This window comes from Augochlora pura, chromosome 4, assembly GCF_028453695.1.
Source record: "Augochlora pura isolate Apur16 chromosome 4, APUR_v2.2.1, whole genome shotgun sequence".
Lineage (NCBI taxonomy): Eukaryota > Metazoa > Arthropoda > Insecta > Hymenoptera > Halictidae > Augochlora > Augochlora pura.
In genome coordinates this window covers 2,812,628-2,835,687 of record NC_135775.1, presented here as the reverse complement: position 1 = coordinate 2,835,687, position 23,060 = coordinate 2,812,628, and the positions used below count along the sequence as shown (strand labels likewise).

Below are 23,060 nucleotides of genomic sequence, written 5' to 3'. Positions count from 1 at the left end.
GGTGCCGCAGCGTCGATAATATTAGCCATTTCAACGTCGGGATTTTATAGCGACTGGATCGTTCTATACTGCGGTTGGTTTGCAGACGTTTAGCTATAGTAAATATGTTCTCGTAATTGTTTCAATGGTTTTTGCAGTCTTTGATTTATTTTTTGGATTTAATTGATTTTATATATATATGTCGGAGAAGACATTAAATCTTTCTATCCTTTTTATTTTAATTTTCATTATTTCTGATTTAGAAGATTGCTTTATATTCTTTATATTTTAATATAAAATTTCTATTTTATAAATTGTACGGATGGTTTAATTGTTTCGCAGTCTATCGCATTGTTTAGGTTCGGTTAAGCCAGCTCTAAAGTTTCCCATCATCTAGGCTATGGCACTTAAGCCTATTGCATTAGTACCTCGATTATCCAATTATGTCTGATAAATAGCTGAATTTAGGACGATCCATTCGTAACACTATCGCGCGATCAGTATATAATCCTCGCGTTCTCTTGACTAGGATGATCCAGGTTTTACTGTATTTACTTACCCTAGAATGCAATTCACAGCCAGCGTACGGGATCTTTATGCAGTTTCGAGATTTTACAAGTTTATAGAAAACGAATTTTCTAAGTATAAGGAAAATTGACATTTTTTGAAATTTATGAAGAATTACAGTTTTTCGAAATTTATGAAGAATTACAGTTTTTCGAAACTTATGAAGAATTCAAATTTTGCGAAATCTATGAGGAATAAACATTCTCCGAATCTATGGAAAACGATTATTTTCGTGCATCGTACGTTCTTTCCAAGCTTTCGAAGACCCCCATTAGAAAAAGGATTCCGGCCGAAGGAATCGCTAATCTCGGCCGAATCGCTGCGCGCAAAGGTCGACTTTCTGTTGTGTGTTTGTTTCGACGGCAGGTTCCCCCTTGAGAAAAAAAAAAAGAATCCGGGGGAACGTTGATCAGAGACACGCTTCCCCATTATTCGCGGTACACAATGCGACAAAGAAAACGTGGCGGTGGGTTTTCTGTCCCCGAGAACCGAGCAGGAGACGACGAGTTGTCTGAGAGTGTGCAGCATCGTGGAACAGAAACCGGTCCAGTGCGCAAGAACCGACAGAGAGAGAGAGAGAGAGAGGGAGAGAGAGACCCGGTTCCGTAGGAGTCCGGGGCGCTTCCTTTGGAAGAGCTGGGGCTGTCGTCGATTCTGGTATTGTCTCTGCCGGAGCGGCGAAGGCTCTCGCGAGGAGAGGAGGTCTGTGGGGACGACGAAAGCCCCCGGTCAATATAGGAGAAAGGCGATTCGATGCGGAGACAGGTGCGTCCTCTCTTCGAACGGCGTACTTTTCGGGAGAATCGGCGCCGACTGAACTAGAGGGGCGTCTCCGCAGAGAACACGGCAAGGGGAGGGGGGGGCGTCGCGAGAGCGATTTTCGAAATGCTCAGCCACCTTGAAGCGGAAGCAGATAAAAGATATAAGGTATCTGAGCTGAGAACAATTCTAGGCACTACTGTGCGGCGCGGCCAGGACCTTGATTGCGAGAACAATGGACACCGGAGTCCCCTGCTGTCCCGGAAGAATACCTGAACACGTGGCCGGTTTCGATATTGTTGGATGCAACTGTAAATCTGTGCCGATAAGACGGACCCGTAAACAGTCACCTGGTTTTCTGTATATGGCGCAGCTAGGCCACGTGAATATCTCTGATAAGATTTATTTAAATTCACTACGAGTCTTCTCAGAATTCGTAAATGTTCTTTAAATGGTATAGTCGGTTAAATAATAAAGAGAGTACAGTCAGAAGCGCATTAAATGGCAACAACGGTACAGTCGAAGGAGGAATAAGTGCCGAGACCCAGTCGTTACTAAAATAAGGGCGAAGCAGAGTAATCCGAAGCAGCGAGAAGTTTAATTGGCAGACGAGCGCTATCAAGATCATGCGTGGCGCGTACCCACACGCAGCATGACAATCTAGCAACTTCGCTCCTATCAGGCTCCGCGAGAGACGCGACGCGGATCTACAGAGAAACGCCGGGACAATGGAAAATCTCCACGGAATGTAAGAATATTCCCAGCGACCCCTCTCTCCACCCGCGCGCGGCTCTCCGCGGTCGAGGATGAGCTTTCAGAGGAACAATGCCACCAGTCTGGGGCACAGACTGTTACGCAACCCGACGCGACCGTTTGTCATCGGTGCGAATCAACGTGATGGTCAGAAGGAGAATAAATCGCGCTAATTGTTCCCGTGCCTCCCCGATAACTCATCCCGCGTCGTCCGACCGCCGGGTCAATAAATGCCCGAGTGTGTTTACGCGGCTACCCCGGCACCGATAATTTGTTCTGTCGCGTTTCCGCAAACATTTGCCCGCGGAATATTCGCGCTCGGGGCCGTAAATATCCCACGCCGCCGGATTACAGGCAGAGGCAGCGCGCGCGTTTTACGAGATACTCGCGGCCGCCGGTCTCTGCATATTTAATTGCTGGCGGATGGTGCCTACGAAATTGTCGCGAATCGCGCTATTAACACTAGGTTTACGGGACCCGTCAATTTGACGGATTTCAAACTTTGAAATGAAACACGCAAAAAACCATAGCATTAATCTTAACTATTTTGCGCCGTAAATTCATAATTTCATTAAGAGAGTTTATACACACAATTATTATTTTCTTAAGCTTCCTAAATTTGGAAATTTTTATGTGGTATACCTATCTCTACGGAGCCCGTCAAATTGACGGGTTAGCTGATTACGTAAACAATCCTTATATATTTGCTTCGTTTGTAAAATTATTTCTTCAACAGTAAATATAAGAGTGAACGAAAAGTCTGAGATGCCTCAAACTCATTGTATCTCAATAGTGGATCGATAATGTGATACATATAAAGTAAACTGTTTGGCCTGGGTGGCCCGTTTTGTGTATTCAACGAAATCGATTACCAGAGAGATCCCCGCGTCATTCGAAACTCAAAGCATGCGGTAGACTAAATGTCGTATCGAAAAGATATTCGGTTCATGTGTTGGTTCAATATAACAACACATATAAACAATTTTCAAAGCCGGCGACAGCCGACGTTAGACTGCGGTGGCACGAGCTGGTCTTCAGTATAGTTTTTGCAGTGACAGTGATAAGAACATTTTTCGAAGACAGTGTGCAAAAGTTCCGGTTATTGTAGTCCCCGCTTATTGTAAGTATTTACAGTAGGGTAATTGAATTTGGGCACAGATTTTTTACTTTCGCCGACCACCCTTTTCTAGCAATCATAGCGTGAAAGCGGGGTGTCGCCGGTGGCCCCGATAGCCTCCTTTTTTATAATATTTTAGATTTGGCAGCGATAAACGCGTGGATACTGTATAGAGAGTGTACCGGATCCAAAATATCCAGAAAAGAGTTTATATTTTGTCAAAGTTCAGCCGTTTCAGTTCTGTCACCTTCAACATCAGGAGTCCGAAAAAGTTGTCAAATGGGCTACCGCAATAAAAATAAAAGCAGTAGTTGCTGTATGTATTGCAAGAAGATCGTATGCGAAAAATGCACAAAAGAAATTCAAAACATATGTAAGAAATGTGCCCGATAAAAGTGTTCATCCTGTAGCGTTTACATTATTGTTATCATTTCTGTGATAAAAACAGATTTTGACTTATTAATATTTTATTTTTACATGAAGCCTTATATTGTTCAACTCAGACTTAGTTTGAATAAATTGATTTTTTAAAATAAATAAGTATTTTCACCTACCCGTCAATTTGACGGGTGCCGTAGAGATAGGTATATAAGAAACGCCCGTAAATCTAGTGTTAAGGGAGGATTTCACGACCTGTTTGGGATTTTTCAAGTTACGAGCGCGGAGAATTTTATCGCGAAGCGATGCGCTTCGAAATTCGAACGTGTAACGAGTGAAGCTAAAATTTATATTAATACGTCGATTATTTAATTTTTTAGAAATATTCGAAGATAACTTTTTGATTAGAATAGGATCGGCTGCTTTTGCTTGGTATTAGTATTATTTAATTAAAAATCCGTATGGCTACGGCTTAGAGAATAGTTTATAACTCTTTCAGTTCATAACTTTGCCATTTTGTAAAACTTTAGCGTTTAAACAATTTCTAAACGAAGCTAAAACTTATAAAAAAATTCTCATATTTATTTATTAAAGCCTCAGGGCGGTGTTCTTTCTTAAATAATAACAAGATGATTGTGCTGCTAGATTTGCGAGAATTATTTCGAAGCCGCTACGTGCATGAAAATCGTCTTCGTACCAAGCCTCGTTTCCCAGAAAATCGAACGAGGTACCTTGGCAACGCATGATACTAAATAGAGTTACGCTACCGCTTCGTCTGTCCATCGCTCACCTATTCTACTTGCGGCCGATCGCACGCTTGTTCTACTTGGAACCGACTTCCACGGAAACTCTCCGCCATTCCGCGACGATCTTCCATGAATTCGCAATGCCTGAAAACTTCCTAGCAATCCTTTATTTTATAATCATCTAAAATATTATTTCAAATAACATATTTTATTTGATTTTAAAATTACTTGGAATATTATCTCGAGTATCATTTTATTTTATAATTGGGATATTATTTCAGGTAACACGTTCATTTAATAATTGTTTAAAATATTATTTCAAGTGACGCGTTATTTTGTCTCGTAATTACACGAACTAATTACCAAGATAAATTTAATAACCGTGGCTGGTTCGGGTCTCTCCATTTTAAACAAATTATCGCGCGATCTTTGCAAAGTAAAATGCTCGTTATAATTACAAACATTGTTTCTTTCGGCTAATTTTAAATAACCAAATAATTATTTGAAATCGATATTACAGCGAAAATGTTTAATTCCTTAAAATCCGCGTGGTGAAGTGGCTGCTACGAAAGGTGTGCCAGAGGAACGGTGCAATAGTTCTAATTCGAGCGAGGATAACTAATTTGCACGGTCGATCGACGGTGTGGAAATTCGAGGGGGAAGTTCGACGGCGTGGCGTATGTTTTAGAAATTGGTTCCAACCCCGACATTTCCGATGGTGTCGGTGAAAACGCGTCTCTCGTCGGTAACACCGTGGCGATGTGCATGCATACACACAGGTCTCGGTTTTTTCGAGTAGCCCGCGCGCACCCGCGGCCGCAGCCTGTCGTCGGCTGCGGCGCGTGCACGTGTAAAACACCTTTAAAGTGCAATCGTCGGTTCGTTGACTCTCTGCGCCCCGCTTTCGTAAAGCAAAAGCGTTCCGCAGCCCGAAACAGAGTTTCCATGTGCGCGACGGAACGAGGGGCACAACACACAAACCCCCGGTGAGCGCACCCACCGCGTCCTCGAGAGCCGCACGGACACGCCAGAGACGTTTACCGGCCGCCGAGAAAAGCATTCCTCCGGAAGCGACTCGCCCTGTACAGCGAAACGCTAACGAACTCCTTTGACAACGATATTACGCAGATTACTAATTAATAATTCAACCAAAGCGATCCCCGAGCCCCCTGCGCACTTACGGAAAGGTCTCCGGTTTCGCACGGATTCGCGGAAACCGGGCGAACGACGTCACGTGTCCTTTCCCTGAAAAAACTCTAAACGAGCAGAACGACTAACGAGCTCGGTTAATTTGTAACTCGATTGTAATTGATATCGCGCGAGGTCCGGCAACAACGATTATTTTATTTAGAATTGGACGGATCGTTAACGGGGTGGGTTCGTTTCTTCTTTGATTAAAACGCGCGCCGTCCGATCGAATCAATTGCTTTATTTCGTGTCGGATGGACCGTTCAAACGGATCGATTAAATCCTTCTTCGGTGCAAAATTGCTGCTGCGTTTATACTATTTAATTGAATCAATTGTCTCGATTAGAACCGGGATAGCCTGTCCAATTGGGCGAGCAAATTTTTTGGTAAACAGCTGTCGAACGAACGCGTTGTTTTATTTAGAACTGACCGGGATCACTGCTCGACAGAACGAGTGAACCTTTATTCAGTTTATAATGGTTGCAGGACAGTCAACGGTGAAAGCAATTACTTTGTTTAGTACTGGATAGACTACCTAACCGGATTAGTGGATAACCGGATTAAGTTGTCGCCGTGTAACGTTTACCAAAATTTCTGATTCGATTCTGACCCTGGATAGTTTGTAGAATAGGATCGGTTAAACTTCTTCGCTGGTTTAAATTGTCGACGTTTGATTCGATTCATTTTTGGCTAAGAAACAATCATTAGAAAGAATTAGGAAGACTGTGGATTTTATGCATTTGTGACGAAAGTGAATAGATCAAATAGCAAAGTAGCAGAAACATTGACACAATTTCAGAATATCATTACCGTCGATTTTATTAAAGTAATTAAAAAAATAAAGAAATAACTATATTGCGTGTATAGTTTGGTAATTAACGAATATAAAAATTCACTTTCTAGTTATCGCACAAGGAATAATAAACCATTTAATTCTGAACGAATATCGTCACGATAACAGAAATAAAAATTGTCTACACGACCGCTTTAATTCCGAAGCGGACGGAGCGAAGATCGAATTTTCCCGCGAACAAAGTAAACCGTCGCCAGACATCGTTAGCACGGAATCGAATTACCGTTTCCGGCGTTGCCGCGGATGTCGTGAAAAAAAAAGAAGCGGTTGATTACGCGTGTAACGAGCGATCAGGGAATCGTTTCTGTCGCTCGTTTCCGCCTTGACCTTACGCACGTTCCGCCGCCGCGCCTTAACGAGCGCCCGTAGTCCCGGCGATTTATTATTCCGCGGCCGTCGCGATCCTAACGGCAATCGTCGAAACGTATTACGATTCCGAGCTCGATTGCCGCGACACCCGCGCCACAGACCCCCCCACCCGCCGCTTTTCTTTCGCCACGGTTCCGACATTAAGCCGCGCGCGGTCCGTGTGACGTGAGAGCTCTCTTTCGCTCTCTCTCGTTCTCTCGCTCTTCGGCTCTCTGGCTCTCGGCACCGGCGAATTTTTCTTTTCTTTTGTCCCGCTCGTCTAGCCCTCCGAGAGAGCCCCGTCTCTCTTTGACGCCCGCGCCGCGAATCTCTATGCAACAGGATCGCGAAAAGCTTCACGCGGAAACGCTTTTCGCGAAAACGTCGGCTTCCTTTTCTTTTTGCTTCCGACGCTGTCCCCCTTTCGCCGGACGCGGAAAGGAAAACTTCCGACCCCGCGCGATTCCCGACGAATCTTTGCTGTGGAAATTACCGGGGCAAATCACCGCCATTGATCTCGATGGTAGATTCGCGTTCGCCAATTTGAATCGCTTCGTTCCTCGCTCGTTTCTCGACGGTGCAAAAAGTAGAAGCAAAAGCTGGCGATAGGAGAAAATATAGGGGAGAATTATCGCTAATAGGACATTATTGTTGTCTCAGAAATTGGGGATTTTTCTGTGATAAAATTGTTATACTTTGTTTTCTAATATTATGCTAATCGGTAGATTGCGGATATCTATGCAAAGTAGACATTATTCGTACTAATTGTAAGATATAGGAACTTGTATAGACGTATATTTGTTTTAATCAATTAATCGCGCATAATCTAATATCACTGCCAATTAATAATACAGCTAACTATGTCATACAGTTAATTCTTACTATGCTTGACAGTGATGTTTTCCCTTTTTCATCACACTGTTCTATAAAGTACTATGATTTTTTATTAAATTTTTATTTATTAAAATCGATCAAGTATCTCTTCAAGAATTATCACAGAAATTCAAGTCTGTTCTTCATATTATTACCAAAGTTTATGACAGGATCATACAGAATGTTTATGGATAGGACATAGGACGCTCACCGGTGTCGCGTGATGCGCACGCAACGACACAGGTGTCTCGTTGCCGCGATAACATAACCTCGTCGCAGTGTATTATCAGTTAAGTTTAAATTCTTGAGGTTTCTTCGAAGTCGATGCATTATCTGGTCAGTTCACATTTTTGCGGTTTTTTCCGACGTTAATTAATGAGTTGTTCAAAATGTTTTTGAAACGAAGTCACGTCAGCACGAACAGAGTGAAAGAAGCTGTAAGTGAGGTTATTACCGTAGTATCGACAAGTTGAACGATTTATTTCATTTCGTTCGCTTGTCGTGTCGTTAACTTTTTGATATTTCTATTCAGAAATTTGTGTTATTTTTTTCAGTCTCTCTTTACTAAGAGAAAATATATTTTTACAGCAGACTGTTGCATAAAAGTATTTGTGTCGGTGAATTCCGTGAAATTCACTTTCACGTGATCTATCTAGTTTTCGTTGCATTAGTTCTGCTTTCAAAAAAAGGGCGACAACTGAACGGTGTTTCGTAATAAGTACTCTTACCATGGTGCTCTTTTATCGGATTAAATCATTAAAAAAATAATTTCTAGTTTACTCTATTTAATGATATACAAATCTCCTAAATATCTTTTCTCATAAACCGTGTCAGATGAAAGAGAACCACTTGTCGCCGCCATTCTAAAAACCTAACGCGCAGTCTCTGCGCAATGTGCATCTATGCACAGAAACACTAATGTGTCCGAACCGGTTCGAAAGTTCGAGCGCGTTCGAGGAACGCGAAATACCTGGACAATTGCGAAAAACAAGCCGCCGACAACGATATACATTTCTAAACAAACGACCGGCACTTATGCGAGAATCCGATGCGTCCAGTTTGGCGGCAACAGTCGCATAACTAACGACTACTGAATACTGTGTGTGAGAAACAATGCTCGACCGGAACCGGAGGGGGACAAGTTTACCGGTTCGAGCGCCGGCCCGGTATTCGGCGTCGTTCGATTGCAACTAATTCACGGTTTCTCGCGGGAATCACGGTGGCACGAGTCGGCGAGCAGCATGATCGTCGCCGGGGTCCTGTATTTAGTGTTTCGGACAGCGGCCACTTCCGGCCGGATGTTCATAAGACACTGCGCCACTCGAACCTGACCCGCGCGTCCCCGCTCTATGCAAAGCAATATCGATCGCTGGCAACGCACCACCGAGTTGCTTGGCTCTCTCGCGATGCGGTGTTATCTTGTCCCGTTGTTTGTGTTTTTTTCTTCGTTTTTTTCGCCACCGTCTGTTGATTCAGCACCGCGATATCCCCCCGGCCCTCTTGCACACGCGATTATCGAGCAAAAAAAGGTAGCCAGCGTTCCAGGGAAATTGGCGGTCGCCTTGTGTCTCGACGACGGCCTCGCGCTATTCGTTCCGCCGAAATTCCGTTCGCCATTTTTGTTCCCGCCTCGGCACAGATAATTCGGCCGATCCCGCGAACGCGTGCTACTGCAAACACGCGCGAGTCTCTGTTTTATTGATCTCTCGGTCGTCGTCTATCGAGTGCACTAATTCATTCTTGGAATTGTTCGGCCGTGTCGCTGCTTGAAATTCAACTATTCCGTTCGTGCCGTTGAAATTCTCGTGTCAAGGATTGACAGACTATGGCCGCGGTGGTTTATTGCAATCTTCCATTTTTGTAGACGAATTCTGTTGTCTCGATTTTCGATTAAAAACACTGGTATAAAGAAATTTAAATAGTTCATAAATCTTGTTCACAATAATACCATTTACGTTAAGAATATTTTTATTTAATATCAGCGTTAGTATATTAACCTGTTCTATCGCGAATAAAACAACGTCTATATTAATATATCAAGTAGAACATGTTAGTTTAATTTTACAATTTCTCGCGCAGACTTTCGTTGGATTCAATTCCCCGTCCACGTTCCATCGCAAGGCAAATGGTTAAACTCTGTTCGCCGGTGTTCGCTTTGTGAAAAAGCTGCGAAGATCCGCGGCCCCGGTGATCGCGTTCCCTAGAACGTGCTTGCATATTTCATCGCGTCGTACCCTCTCCCAGCAAAAGGGAGGCAACGCGATCAGAGTCCGAGGCGTATAATTCGCACGGTCGGATCAATGCTCGCCACTGGGTTAATGCTATAACGGTCTAGAAACAATCGCGCGGGTAGAGGCCTTCGACGAGGAACAAACGGCTCGTTATGCGGCCCGCCAACGAAACCGGAATCGAAACTAGATCAAACGCCATTCTGATTTCATTAAAGGAAGAACAAGGCGACGGGAGTAGCGCGCTGGGGTTGGCGACGGCGGGCACAAGGGGTTGAAACACGGTCAGATCGAGCGTGACATTTGCCGCGCTGCGCCAGTTCTCCCGGTACGTCTCTCGGAAATTCGATTTCTGAGGACGATTCCATCCTCGAGTCGAACAATTCTCGGCCCGCTGTTTGCAAAGATTTTCACCGTACGCGACGATAACCGTGTTACCCTTCGAATAGCTGCGAAACAACGCGAACAAATCGAACGTCAAATCCCATGGTCTTGTTCCACTGCGGCAATCTCGATATTCGAATCTCTGGCGGTTCGAGCGGAAAAGAAAATTTCTTGACTATTTTATTTTGCTTTCCCTTTTCTGTAAACAATTCAGAGCTACCCTTTTTATTGCTCACTATTTAGGGAGCCTAGTGGATGTATTAAAATGAACCAAGGCAGACCAATCCGCAATTTTTCCTCATAAAGTTCCAGCAGGCTCGGCGAGAGTATAACGTTCTGTGGCGATGACTTAGCGACTTTTGTCGTCGCGACAGTAAGTACAGGATCATTTTGCTGAATTGTAAGCGTAGACGGTTCTCACCAGCGAATCTAGGCTTAGACGTCAGCCTAATGCGAATCAGGGGAGCCGGAGCGATATTATTTTCAAGCGTCAACGACGGTTATTGGCGCAGATGGGTATTTCTCGGGCGGATACGGAGGCATGATACGCGGATCAAGAGCAGCTGTAATAAAGTCGAGAGAGAGAGAGAGAGAGAGAGAGAGAGAGAGAGAGCAGAGAAGAGAAAATCCGTCGAGCCTGATCCGAGCCGATACGGAGAGCCATTTCCTCATCCCCAACTGATTCGACGACTATACAGAGTCGCGAAATTGTTCGTAACGGCATTAACGTGGAAATTCCAGATGTCATGAATTATAATCGTTTCGAGCCGGCTCGGGCTCGACTCGGCAACCAAATTTCACCGTGTATCATTACTGCGTCCGCATCGAGGAATGTCGTGCAAATCGGTCCGTAATACCGTTGCCCGTCCAAGTGGAATCCACTTCTTGATTCGCGTCGAGAAACTTTATTGCTTTGGTCTTATCACCGAACACACGATTTCGCGGTCCAACCAACTGCGTTGTGGCAATTATGCGCTGCGTTCTCCCTTCGAATGGCTTGTCGTTAACTGTTATGTTGTATGATTTACAAAATATCGATGGATTGAGTTCGCAAAATTGTTTCTTAATATGTCGGCCGACTGTCTTACTCGTAACACAGAATGCTCTTGACGAGTATAGTCGACATAATGTAAAATACATAACCTCACATAACGTAAAATACATAACCTGATATAAAAATGTTCTTGACGAGTATATTCACCATTACACTGGTTAAAGGCGCAATATGTAAACAATTTTTATCGCTGCTGTTACAACACAATTACATAATTCATTGCAGTTGTTTGTTAACAATTACCGTATTGTTCAAACAGTTTCCAAGCAGGTTTCTTACTTGCAAGCTTGCAGCCTGTTTTTTTTAACCTTCCAAAGAAGCATGATCGTCCTCTAAAAAAAACACGCGCACGAGATAATTTTCCAAAGGCTGTCTTGCATGCAAAAGTCGTTAAAATCTACGTGCCGTGCTCGCGTGACCACCCTGGTTACTTTCATTTATAGTGACCCACATATTTGTTTGCACAATCTTCCGAATCTTTGTGCATTTGTAATTGCGTGACAAAACTTTTCAGTCGACAAAACAAACTTTTCTAATTTTTCTGAAAAACTACTATCATCCATTCGCATCTATTTTTTGTATCGATTAATACAGAAACTCTATTAAACTTCTTATAGTAAATAATAAATAATTTGTAATTTTACTGTAGGCATAAAACAAATCGTATAGCAAGGGTATAATAATGCTAATAAAAACCTTTAAAACACTTTGACGTTCTTAGCTATATCTTTGATATTTATGTACCATTAAGACCATAATGTAATTCCTAAATATAATATATTATATTTAGATTTTTACATATAAAATAGTCGGTTAATGAACACAATATTGTTTCAGATACAGTCGAAGCGCGAGCAGTTCTTTAAGGGGGACAACACGGGACTAATATCATCGCCAACCGTGCCATCGGTCCCGCCCCCGCAGCCACCGTCTCAGGCCCCGTCGTCGGTCAGCACCTCGACGACCACGACCACGACGACGACGTTGGCGTCGCCGAACACGGCACCGTCTGTCCCGCCGACCGGCTACACGAGCGTGAACTCTTCCGCGGCGCCGATCACGAAGCCCCTCTACCCCCGGCTACCCTCGTCGACGGTGATCCTGAACCAGAACGATGGCTCCGAGATCGACAGCAATAAACGTGACTCGAACAGGACCAACAACGACACCAACAAAGAGGCGGCGGTACTCCATCACCCGCGACCCACACCGCTGACCAAGCCGAAGGAGCTCGACGGTTACGTCGGGTTCGCGAACCTGCCCAATCAAGTCTACAGAAAGGCGGTTAAGAAGGGCTTCGACTTTACTCTAATGGTTGTAGGTCAGTGGCCTTTAATCAGTCACACCTAAACTAGCATAAGAGAAAGTGTCAATTCACCTAAATCGTTATTAAATGGAATGATTGGCGTTAAATGGAAGAGCAGTTGGAGAGGAGGTACTCTGTTTCAGTAATGAGTTTTGGTATAGTCGCGCGAAAGCGTCGACTACCATAACGTTAACTTGTAAATGTTATTGAAAATCTCCGCGGTCTAGGCATAGCAAATATATCCGTCTTCTTGTATTGTGGTAATAGGGTGAACGAACTTCAAGCAAAGATATCCCATGGCACGCGGTCCTCTTTTAATAGAACTGTTTTAATCATACGGTCACAGTGTTGGTACGTGGAATTTGCTAGAAATGCTTGAGCAAGCAGAATGACTTTTATGTTGAATCAGCAACTATGCTGTGTGAATCACTGATACATGTACTGGATTGTAAACCGTGTCCTTGCGTTCTTGATTCTAATTTTAAAACCTTAGCCCTTGCTGCTCTGAGAATAGTGAAGCACGCGATTGCTAGCAGACGAATAAATTTAGTAAATTTTTCTGAAATATTATGTATACAGTAGATTATTATATGTTACAAATATGTGCAGGAAAAAATTATGTATAGAGCAAAAGTACTGTCTCTAATCACTGGAATACAGTTGTCAGTAATGCTTGCTATGTTGAAAAGGGCTAAGCCTATTTTATATAGAATCTATATCCTAATAGAAATTGAGTCCATGGATGTTCATGTTTGTTAAGCTTCGCTCGTCATTTTAATACCGAACGCGTCGCAAGATAGGCTGAGGGAGAAATAGGTTGAAAGGTATATATCTAAAAATGTTCAGGAGAAAAAAGATCTCCGGAAAAGCTGACGAGCGAGGGTCTGAATGGACCCAGGCGTGACAGACGGGCGCAGCCGTCCATAACATTCCCCGGTTTGCCAAGGGTTAAAACCATCCACTCCGCTTTTGCCCGTGTATACTCTGTTTATTCTGAACTGAACTGAATTCGTTTTCGCGAATGGGACGCTGCGAAATTGCGTCGCACGACGTCCTGCGACTCCCTTCATTAACGTCCATTGTGTAAATGGACGTACAATGGCCGTTTGTGTGTATGTGTATTTTTTTCTCTCTCTCCCCCTACTCCTCCGAGGTTCCCGGGATCGAGAGACAAAGAGATCCCCGTTCCTCTCCGGTTGGTATTTCAATTTCGCTGAGGATATTGCCTTATGAACTTCCATCTGCTTAACACGTGCAGAACTCGCTCGTTTCACCCGGCTGGATTAGGGCTGTCTTCAAGTAGCAGAGGCTCTCATTTGCATTCCCTTTCTGTACTCGTGCCCTGTTAAGCGTTGACGGGATAACTCGCGTCCATTCCGTTCCCTATTACAGAGTCAATCTTTAGCAAAGAAGTCTTTAAAAATTCAATCCGTCGTCGCACGCCTCTCTGCGATTACGTTTCAAAGAAAGCACTATAAAGAGTGCCACTGAAACTGCCCTGACGCTATTGAGATTATAGAGATCATTATAAAACCTGAATAGAAAAAATCTCTTAATGAAAAAATCTCATATTATTTCGTTGTAATCGTTCAGACTAATTATTTTGAATTTCCTTAGTTAGATCATTTGATATAAATAGTTTGATAAATATATGAGCAAGCGATGAAAGAATGGTTGGGTCAGTACCACTTGTTTATTCACAGCGGCGAAAGCTGGCAGAAAATTTTTTTCGGCTGCATTCAACATTCCATACTGGCTGCTGTTATTCGGTAACAGTAAGCGCAGCGATGCGAAAGTTATCGCGACGACTGCGCTCGTCGGGATGAAAGTTTGAAATTTGAGAATATAGGCGGACCGCGGCTATTATTAGCGCCGTTATAAACGGCGCCGTTTTCTCCGTAAATAGAGCAATTGAAGTGCTTAGCCTTGAGAAAGAGAAGGCGCGGCACTTTGGCCAGTTCAAGGTACCCCAGACCGAAAGGTCAGGGCACCGTTTGGTATTTAGAACCGCGGCCTGAAAAAAGATTCCATCGGCCATTATTCACAAACCCCCAAAACATTCTGAGTCATGTTCAAAGAAATAAATCTTATCAATTCTCTTCCAAAATACTGTTAATTTTGTATGATTGATTGGAAGTAAATTATATCGATCTGTTGTATAAAGAGTGATTTGCAGTGGTATTAACAATTTATTTTTATGATTTTTCAGGGGAATCAGGATTGGGTAAATCGACCTTGATCAACTCAATGTTCCTCGCCGACATATACAGCGCGGAGTATCCAGGTCCTAGCCTTAGGATTAAAAAGACTGTAGCCGTAGAGACTAGCAAAGTTTTGCTAAAGGAGAACGGCGTGAATCTTACTCTGACTGTTGTCGATACACCAGGCTTTGGCGATGCCGTCGACAATAGCAATTGGTAATTGAGAACATGTCTCTATATAGAATGTCTTTATATGGAGAAGTTTGTTGATTTAACAGCAATATATTTTGATTTCAGCTGGGTGCCGGTAATCGAGTACATCGAGTCCAAGTACGAGGAGTTCCTGAACGCGGAGTCCCGGGTAGTCAGAAGACAGATACCGGATAGCCGGGTGCACTGCTGTCTTTACTTTGTCGCGCCCTCGGGCCACGGCTTGAAACCATTAGACGTTGAGTTCATGCAACGTCTTCATGATAAAGTGAACATCATACCTGTCATTGCGAAGGCAGACACCATGACACCAGACGAATGTGCTCACTTTAAGAAACAAGTATGTTCACGGCATATACAGTCCCCTTGTCATGCGCTATTACGCACATAGAATTTTCAACAGCGTTCTTCATCGCATACACTTGACTCTTTAATATTGTTCATAAATATCTGGAACAGTTTTTTTTCCGCACGTATTTTATAGATAAGATTCCACTTCATAAAATGTGTGTTTTGTGAAATATTTCTGTCACCTATGGAAATAAGATTTTTGTTTTCACTTGTTTAGATTCTGAACGAGATCGCGCAACACAAGATAAAGATCTACGAGTTTCCCGAAGTGGAGGAGGAGGAGGAGAGCAAACTGCATAAAGTTCTTCGAGATAGGGTCCCGTTCGCAGTGGTGGGCGCGAATACTGTCGTTGAACAGGACGGTAGGAAAGTTCGCGGGAGGAAGTATCCTTGGGGAATTGCGGAAGGTGCTTACTCTAATAAATTTAAAACTGACTTACTACAGAACATACCGAACTGACATCCACAGATTCGAATCAACTTTGCTGAGAAGTAGCTGCCGCGAAAATGCTTGTCCGCGTATTTTACCAACCAAAATAGTACACGACGTTAAAACTCGAAAAGCAATAAAGCTATTAGAATTCTGTAAATACTAGAATTATGCGTACTATAAAAACGAATCTAATCGGCTATCCCTAAATAAAATTTTTTTAATTTAGATCTGTGGAGGCCATGCAACTATGTTGCCTTGTAGGAGTATGGTATTGATTATTTTAAGCTTCGATGTAACTCACGACCTTTTTCGTTCGGCAGTGGAGAATTTGGAGCACTGCGATTTCATCGCCCTTCGTAACATGGTAATCAGAACACATTTGCAAGACTTGAAAGACGTGACGAACAACGTGCACTATGAGAACTTCCGGTGTCGCACGTTGGCCGGCGTTGGCGTGGACGGAAAGCCGACGAAAGTCTCAAACAGGTAAGCGTACACGATATTCAAACCCTATTCAGAGAGGACATCGTATACTTTGACTAGAAAACGGAATTGTTAAGAGACATGTCGTTTTTTGATATTAAAAATGCGCGTTCAGGTCAGTGAATACAGGCCGATCAATAAATACAGAACAATATACAATACGGAGAATATAACACCATAATCATGTAATAGGTCGATTACATCAGTTTACTTTTACTTTTTAGCGCAAACGATTACAAACGCTTGTAGCCTTTTTTGGTTTTTACTGTGAAAAAATTTCAAAAAGCTTGTGCATGCAAACTATTAAAGAGATCTAAAGACCAAGCAAGGTGAAATTGTTGAACTTCATAGTAGCGGTTCTCGTTCAGGCGCGTTTCTAGAAAATAAGCTAGAGAGGAAAGTGCTACTGAAAACACATTTTCCAATGGTACAATCCTCTACGTGAATTTTAATGCTGGTTTCTTATTGGTTAGTTTGTGCCCCCCAGGAGTGATGAACAGTTTCATGACAGTGTGGTAAGTCTTTCAATAAGGCCAGGGTATCGTGTAATATAGTTTTGTGTGCACAAGCCTTGTCCAGTTACCATATACTGCGTACATAGTCTAGGTGTATTTAGTTGAGGGGGGGTTCACTCCATTAATTCATTGATTAATTAGACATACCATATTATATGCATATCATTCAGGATAGACAACTTATATTGGCAGTGAACCCTCCGAGTCAATAATTTAGTTTCTGTAAGTAGATTGCATTAGAAAAGTTTTTTAATAAGATTTGTATTTTCGGTTTACGAAAATCATGTCGCTAGCTGTAGTTAGCGTCATCAGCTATACCATACGAATCTGCTTGCTTTCTAGTACCGACTTCTCCGAGGCATACTCTGTGATCCAATTTAATGACACTTAAGTGTAATATGAAATTCGAAAAAATAGTTTACATATATTCCTTTCTTAACAAATATTAATCTATTATACATGCATAAATTCTGCAATCCACTGACCACATTTATCGGATGAAAATACTTCTAAAACACAATCATTGAAAAGTCAAGAGTTATTTTTATATTCCGTATGCAAGTAACGACTATTAAAAAATAACTTGTAAATTTTTCCATGTTTTATATTATATCTAAGTTTTATTAACTTCGAAGTTAATAACTTTTGGTGAATACTTTTTTGCTCACCCGATAAATAAAATTCTAACTGTTTTCCTCCTACCCTTGCGTGTAGATAGATTTAAAAGAACACACACACACACAGACACATACATAAACGAGAAAAAAAATGAGTAAGAAGAACAGGGCTTTGAAAAATTGATTCTGCGAAATTACTTCGAATTGAAGTTGTTCTCATCTATTTTATAGGAACCCGTTGGCACAATTGGAAGAAGAGAAGAGGGAGCACGAAAACAAAATGAAGAAGATGGAGATCGACATGGAGCAAGTGTTTGAGATGAAAGTCAGAGAGAAGAGGCAGAAGCTTAAGGACTCTGAAGCGGATGTGAGTATCGTTGCAACTGAGTTTCAAACAACCAAACATCTTTTTTTTTTCTAGTAAAAAAAATTACTAAAAATTGCAGAAATGCACTAACAAGTTATATATAGTTAACTGGGTACAATTCTCTAAGATTTCGACGTAGTTATTCGGATTAGTGATTTGTTGATTGAGCAAGACAAATGTATTTCCAGTTGCAAAGAAGGCACGAGCAGATGAGACGCTCCCTGGAGCAGCAGGTACGCGAGCTGGAAGAGAAAAGACGAGCATTCGAGGCTGAGAAGATGGCATGGGAGCAACAAACTGGTCAGAGTATCGAGGAGCTTCGCAGACGCAGCCTGGAGGCCAATTCGAAAGAGTGAGTATTGTTCGACCGCAACAAGGTCCACCTTTTTAGTTTATTTGGTATTACCATGATCGTCACGTTGACCATTATTTTCGGTGTAAAACGGTATTGCAAAATAGAAACCAGCCGCTTCCTGCACGAAAGGACAGGTATTACCCAAAGAACACGTAGCTTTAAACATCGTTTATTACATATACATATTTATAGGTAAATGGACAGACCGCTTCGATGTCAGCTGTGAATACTTCAAAAAAAAAAGATCAGTTTGTTCCTAAACAGAATTAGAATTTTTGTCGAGTCGCTTTTTGAATCTTTGCTTCATAAAATCGTTTTCTATAATCTGCCATAAAAAGCTATTTGTATAATTCGAAGCTTAGCAATAAACAGTCGCATTCAATTTCGCTGCTACTAATATCAGCTGGACATAATTAAAAACATGTCGGAGTTTTCCGTATACGTTGATCCATGTCATATAGCTTGTGCTCTAATTGCAGGAAACAACTAATAATCATTAATGAGCATGTTCAGCATAACCGTCTTTCAGAACTTCGTTAAAGTCAATTTAGTCGATGTTCTCTTCATTAACGTTACACCATCCAGAGATAATTAAAGTAATCGAGTCTAGACAAAAAAAAAAACGCGGTATCACGAGATCGAACATTGTCTTTTTCTATATTGAATATTATTTTACTACGAAGTAGATTTGTTTGTCATGTCTGTTCGATATTTGCACCACCCTAACTGAAATCAGTGCGGGACAGATCCAGAATCTTGTGTCACGTGTCTCGCAAAACTGGCTTGGAAAATTTGACATTTGTGGCGTCATCTGTGAAAAGAAACGACGAAGCTAGGAACTAAAATTACAAGTTTTGGCGTCAGCTTGTTCGGAATATTCAGTAATAATTATAATATCAACTTGCTTTCAATAAACTTGGTACTTTTATCGTGCTACAACTGTTTATAATTTTTAGGATCGTAAATTAGGATCTCTTGAAATATGTGACACAAGACCATCTCAGACTGTCCCCTATTTTATTTACGGAGAAGATACGAATTATTTCATGAACACTTCGGTGGCTTAGTAAGTGTGATACAACAAAGAAAAGCGTGTAAATATTGACGTCAACAGGTTTTTTTTGCAATAAAGTTACATAACCGTATTCGTACTTTTTTTTGTACCACAGTTACAAAGACACATTTGTCCTTCGGAACGCTTTTTTTAAAAGTTAGCACTAAATGTCTCGTGCGATGTAACACGTACATTGACAATATGCACAGTGTTTTCTCAATGGTCCTTTAAATGGTTTCACAATAATAAATATATTATATGTTTCGTTGTGGTTTCGTTTCACTATTGCTACCAAATTACTGTAGTAGCAAGACACTTCGATGACTGTAAGAATTTTGTCCATTGACAATTTTGTAATCCAAATTTTATGTCGTACCTTGTGAATCGTACCTTGTTAATTGTATTCTGTGATCAATGTAGAAATAAAATAAGATATTCATATAACGTACAAGACATTCTATAGTGTAGTAATTGATGGATTAATCGGCGAGGGAAAGGGTTTTTAAATTGTTGGACGAGAGAACACTGTGCGTATAACGAAGGAAAGCTTTTTTAAGGTACGAATGTAAATGTCATGCTTGCGCTTGTTTGTTATTTGTGTGTATACCATATCGGGGTGTCCCTAATTTAGGACGGGATCAGTGTCTTCCGAGGGATCTGGCGGTGGCGGGGGTACATTGAAGGGTTCCCGAGGGATAGTGGGAAGTCTCCTACGCCGTCACACCAGTTTCAAATCACCTCAAGACAGCCCTACACAGATACAGCTTGTCATACAACATCCCGAGCATCCTTAGTAGATCGTAGAGTGTCTGTCTACATTTACTTACAAAACAGAAAAAAAATGTGCTGTAAACGCCGCTATATCAAAGGATTAAAAGAAACAAGAAAACGAACAAAAAAAAAACAGAAAACATTTACAAAAAAAAAAATATCCGAGCAACGTCGATCTCGATACTCGCAAAAATACGTTCGATGCGTTGGGCTTACTTTGCAAGATCATTATAATAACGATGAACAAGAACGATGCGTGGAATCAACAATTGTTTTGCGTACAATTTGTTTTCTTTCGTTGAATAAATTAAACAAATGTTCGATCACTACGTTTAAGTGGCTTTAGGAAAGTACTTTGTACTTTGACCATTTTTGATAAGGCAAAATTTTTCAAGTATAGAAATCTAGTTCTATAAATTACTTTATAGAATCGATACAATTGTAGTTCTGACAGCGGATTCTGCGAACCGCACTTTGCAAAAGTATTTCCAATCATAACATTCTCGATGATGACTTACAAAAGTATATTTTCTTTAGTAGTCTGTTTAGCAAACGAATAATTTCCATTTACGTTTCGTAGTTTTAAGTGTGAGAACTTAAAATGAACAGTACTTTCCCAGTGTGCACCCCTCGCCAAGTGGACTATGTTTTACAATTTTTCTACTTTTTTCGAGGACGAGGAAAAGCGCATCATCTCGAACATCCCCGTGCACCGTCGAACGTACACCCTTGTCGAGGGTGATAAGTGCAGCTAGATTAATGATACTAACGACCGTTGTTTTTACGACGACGATCGATGTTCGTTCAAGAACTGAACGCAGACAAGAGATCATTTTTGCAGCGACTAATATATCTAATAGTTGACAAGAGTTTTATGTACGAAACGAAAGCAAAAAAAAAAAGAAAGAGCGAAGAGAGAGAGAGAGAGAGATCGATAGGAGATTTTGTGCTTTTTGCGTGAGAAGCTGAACCTTAGATAGAATAAAAAAGCTGGAGGCAAGTTTCATATCGAAGAGGAAGAACAGGAAGGGAAAGGAATTTTTTGATAGTAATACCTTATACGTTAGCCCTATAATATAGACATATATTTAGAAGGGGGGGCGTATTTTTGGCACAGAAGTTTGATAAACAATTATGTAAGAGACGCGGACGACCGTTTATACTGCTATAATAACGAATGTCACTGTTTTTTATATTTACTGCAGCTATTTTTTGCGTTACGCTCGTTGAACACAATGACTGTCTGTATCGTACCAGAATTAACACTTAACAAGAGAACACCGTTTGTAGGAGAGCGTGGGAGAGAGCGAAAGGGTTAGCGAGAAAGAGAAGCTAATTTGTAAACTCTGAGCAAGCTGTCTACATATCATTTTTTAGTTTCCATTTGTTTTTGTTCTTTCGCCGTGTTTATCGTACATTCCAAGTGGGTTCTGTTTTTCGCATGCGACGTGTGTGTGTGATAACGTTTCCCATAACTCGCATATGGCAATTCGCTCAGAATCAATAAAGAAAAGGCAGACAGCTTGACAAAGGGTGAAAGAACACACAGCCGACGAGAATGAATGCTCGCGAACGACTTTTTTATTATACATTGTTAATTGACAACACTAAATATTTTTTCGCAAATAAACGTAATGCTTTCCTAAAACATTTTACTAACCATTCTCGTCCTCATTTTTAGCCTCTTCTGCAAAGCGCACAAGCGAGATCCACGCACGGACCTCTCCATGTCGGGGACACGTTGTTTTTACCTGTTGACGACCAGTTAATTTATCTGTTGCACTTCAGTATTTTTTTTCTTTCTGTTAAACCTCTTGCACACTTAGATTTTTCTACGAGACTACATTGTGTTCACGTTTGTTGCAGAAGAGTCTTCGTTGGATTGATTGTCCTCGTCGTTGACTGTGTACACGGTGTTTTATTAACGTGTGCCACCCACTTCACCGGTGAACTGCAACCGCAGAAGCAACGATGGAATGACCTTGTTCCTGAACTATAGTCATCTTATTTATACTCCAGTAATAATTACGTGTATTCGTTGGGAGAACGTAAATTTGTTCTCGACCTTCATTAGGTTTTTACAAATTCAATCGATTAGATTATTCATTGAAATATTTTGTTCACGAGATTCTTAAGTTAATTAAAAAATTCTTCACAGTTTTTGAAAAAGAAAATTAAGTTTTGTCCAAGGAACAAGGTCCAATGAAAATCCTCTCCGTTGAAATGGGTATTACACATTAAAAAAACACTCTTTATAATTGTCTAGAAGAAATGTTTAGCAAAGTGGACTTAATGGAAAAAATCAATCCATATAAACAGAAAACAACGACTCTCCGACATTTCTCTTCAAGTTGCATCCTTCATACTCCTGCGTTTAACATAATTAATCGTCAAGTGGAAAAAAACAAATTCTATACGTCTCATTTGTTCGGAAGTTTTGTTTGCAAAAAATATCCAGAACACCTCGCTCCTTATGTAAAAACTGTTCGAGTTTCGAAGTACGCCGTGATTGCTTCAATATTTCATCGATCACTAGACTGCAGAACTTTATGCAAATTCGCAATTGCGCTCTGAATAGCACAAAGTGTACGTTAATACAGTGTTCCACTTTCTTATCAAGATTAAATCAGATATAAAATGGACTGTCATTTCCGAGGACAATATTTTTCTTTAACACAGAACAGTAAAAAGTTCTTACTTTTTTTATGAATTCAACTGCAAGCCCTAGTTTTTAGAAAAAAGAATTGATTTTGCATAAAGATAGGCAGTCCGGTAATTTGCATCAGTGTATAACAATTGTTACGACAAAAGAAGCATGCGTCTTCGATGCTGGACTCGACTATGGAATCGTACATTTCTGGAAGCATGATTTTGTTGGCATGACTAGATATTTATATTTTGTCTTCTTCATTGCTGTTTAACACGATCGTGGACCGGAGTGCACAATTCCACCCATGTTTTCCTGAAACAATGCTTATCATTGCGAAACGTTCAGTTCCAAGTGCGTTCATTATCAAATATTATATTTAATCAGGACGGTCGTTGATAATTGAAACGACCAGATAATAGTGTGTGCACAGGAAAGCATCAGATTCATTGTTAGAAAGAGAGTGAGAGAGAAAGAAAGAGAGGTGTGCAACCCCCTATGGCAGTTAAAATATAGATAAAAC

At 41.3% G+C, this 23,060-nt stretch overlaps 1 protein-coding gene across 9 annotated transcripts in view; it reads left to right on the top strand.

Annotated features, from left to right (window-relative positions):
- The window catches only part of Pnut (septin 7-like protein pnut), a 52,329-nt gene that overhangs the window by 22,976 nt on the left and 6,293 nt on the right, over positions 1-23,060 (top strand). For 5 of the 9 annotated variants that reach the window (XM_078178882.1, XM_078178876.1, XM_078178875.1 and 2 more), the window contains 9 exons: positions 12,065-12,548; positions 14,743-14,950; positions 15,032-15,284; positions 15,513-15,702; positions 16,049-16,214; positions 16,685-16,726; positions 17,575-17,710; positions 17,899-18,062; positions 19,751-21,530. In XM_078178882.1, the coding sequence (XP_078035008.1) occupies positions 12,065-12,548; positions 14,743-14,950; positions 15,032-15,284; positions 15,513-15,702; positions 16,049-16,214; positions 16,685-16,726; positions 17,575-17,710; positions 17,899-18,062; positions 19,751-19,913 (1,806 nt within the window). In that variant the 3' untranslated portion in view covers positions 19,914-21,530. Of the gene's footprint in view, positions 1-7,856; positions 7,999-12,064; positions 12,549-14,742; positions 14,951-15,031; positions 15,285-15,512; positions 15,703-16,048; positions 16,215-16,684; positions 16,727-17,574; positions 17,711-17,898; positions 18,063-19,750; positions 21,531-23,060 lie in introns of those variants that run through there. The other 4 variants (XM_078178883.1, XM_078178880.1, XM_078178879.1 and 1 more) reach the window with 4 other exon arrangements.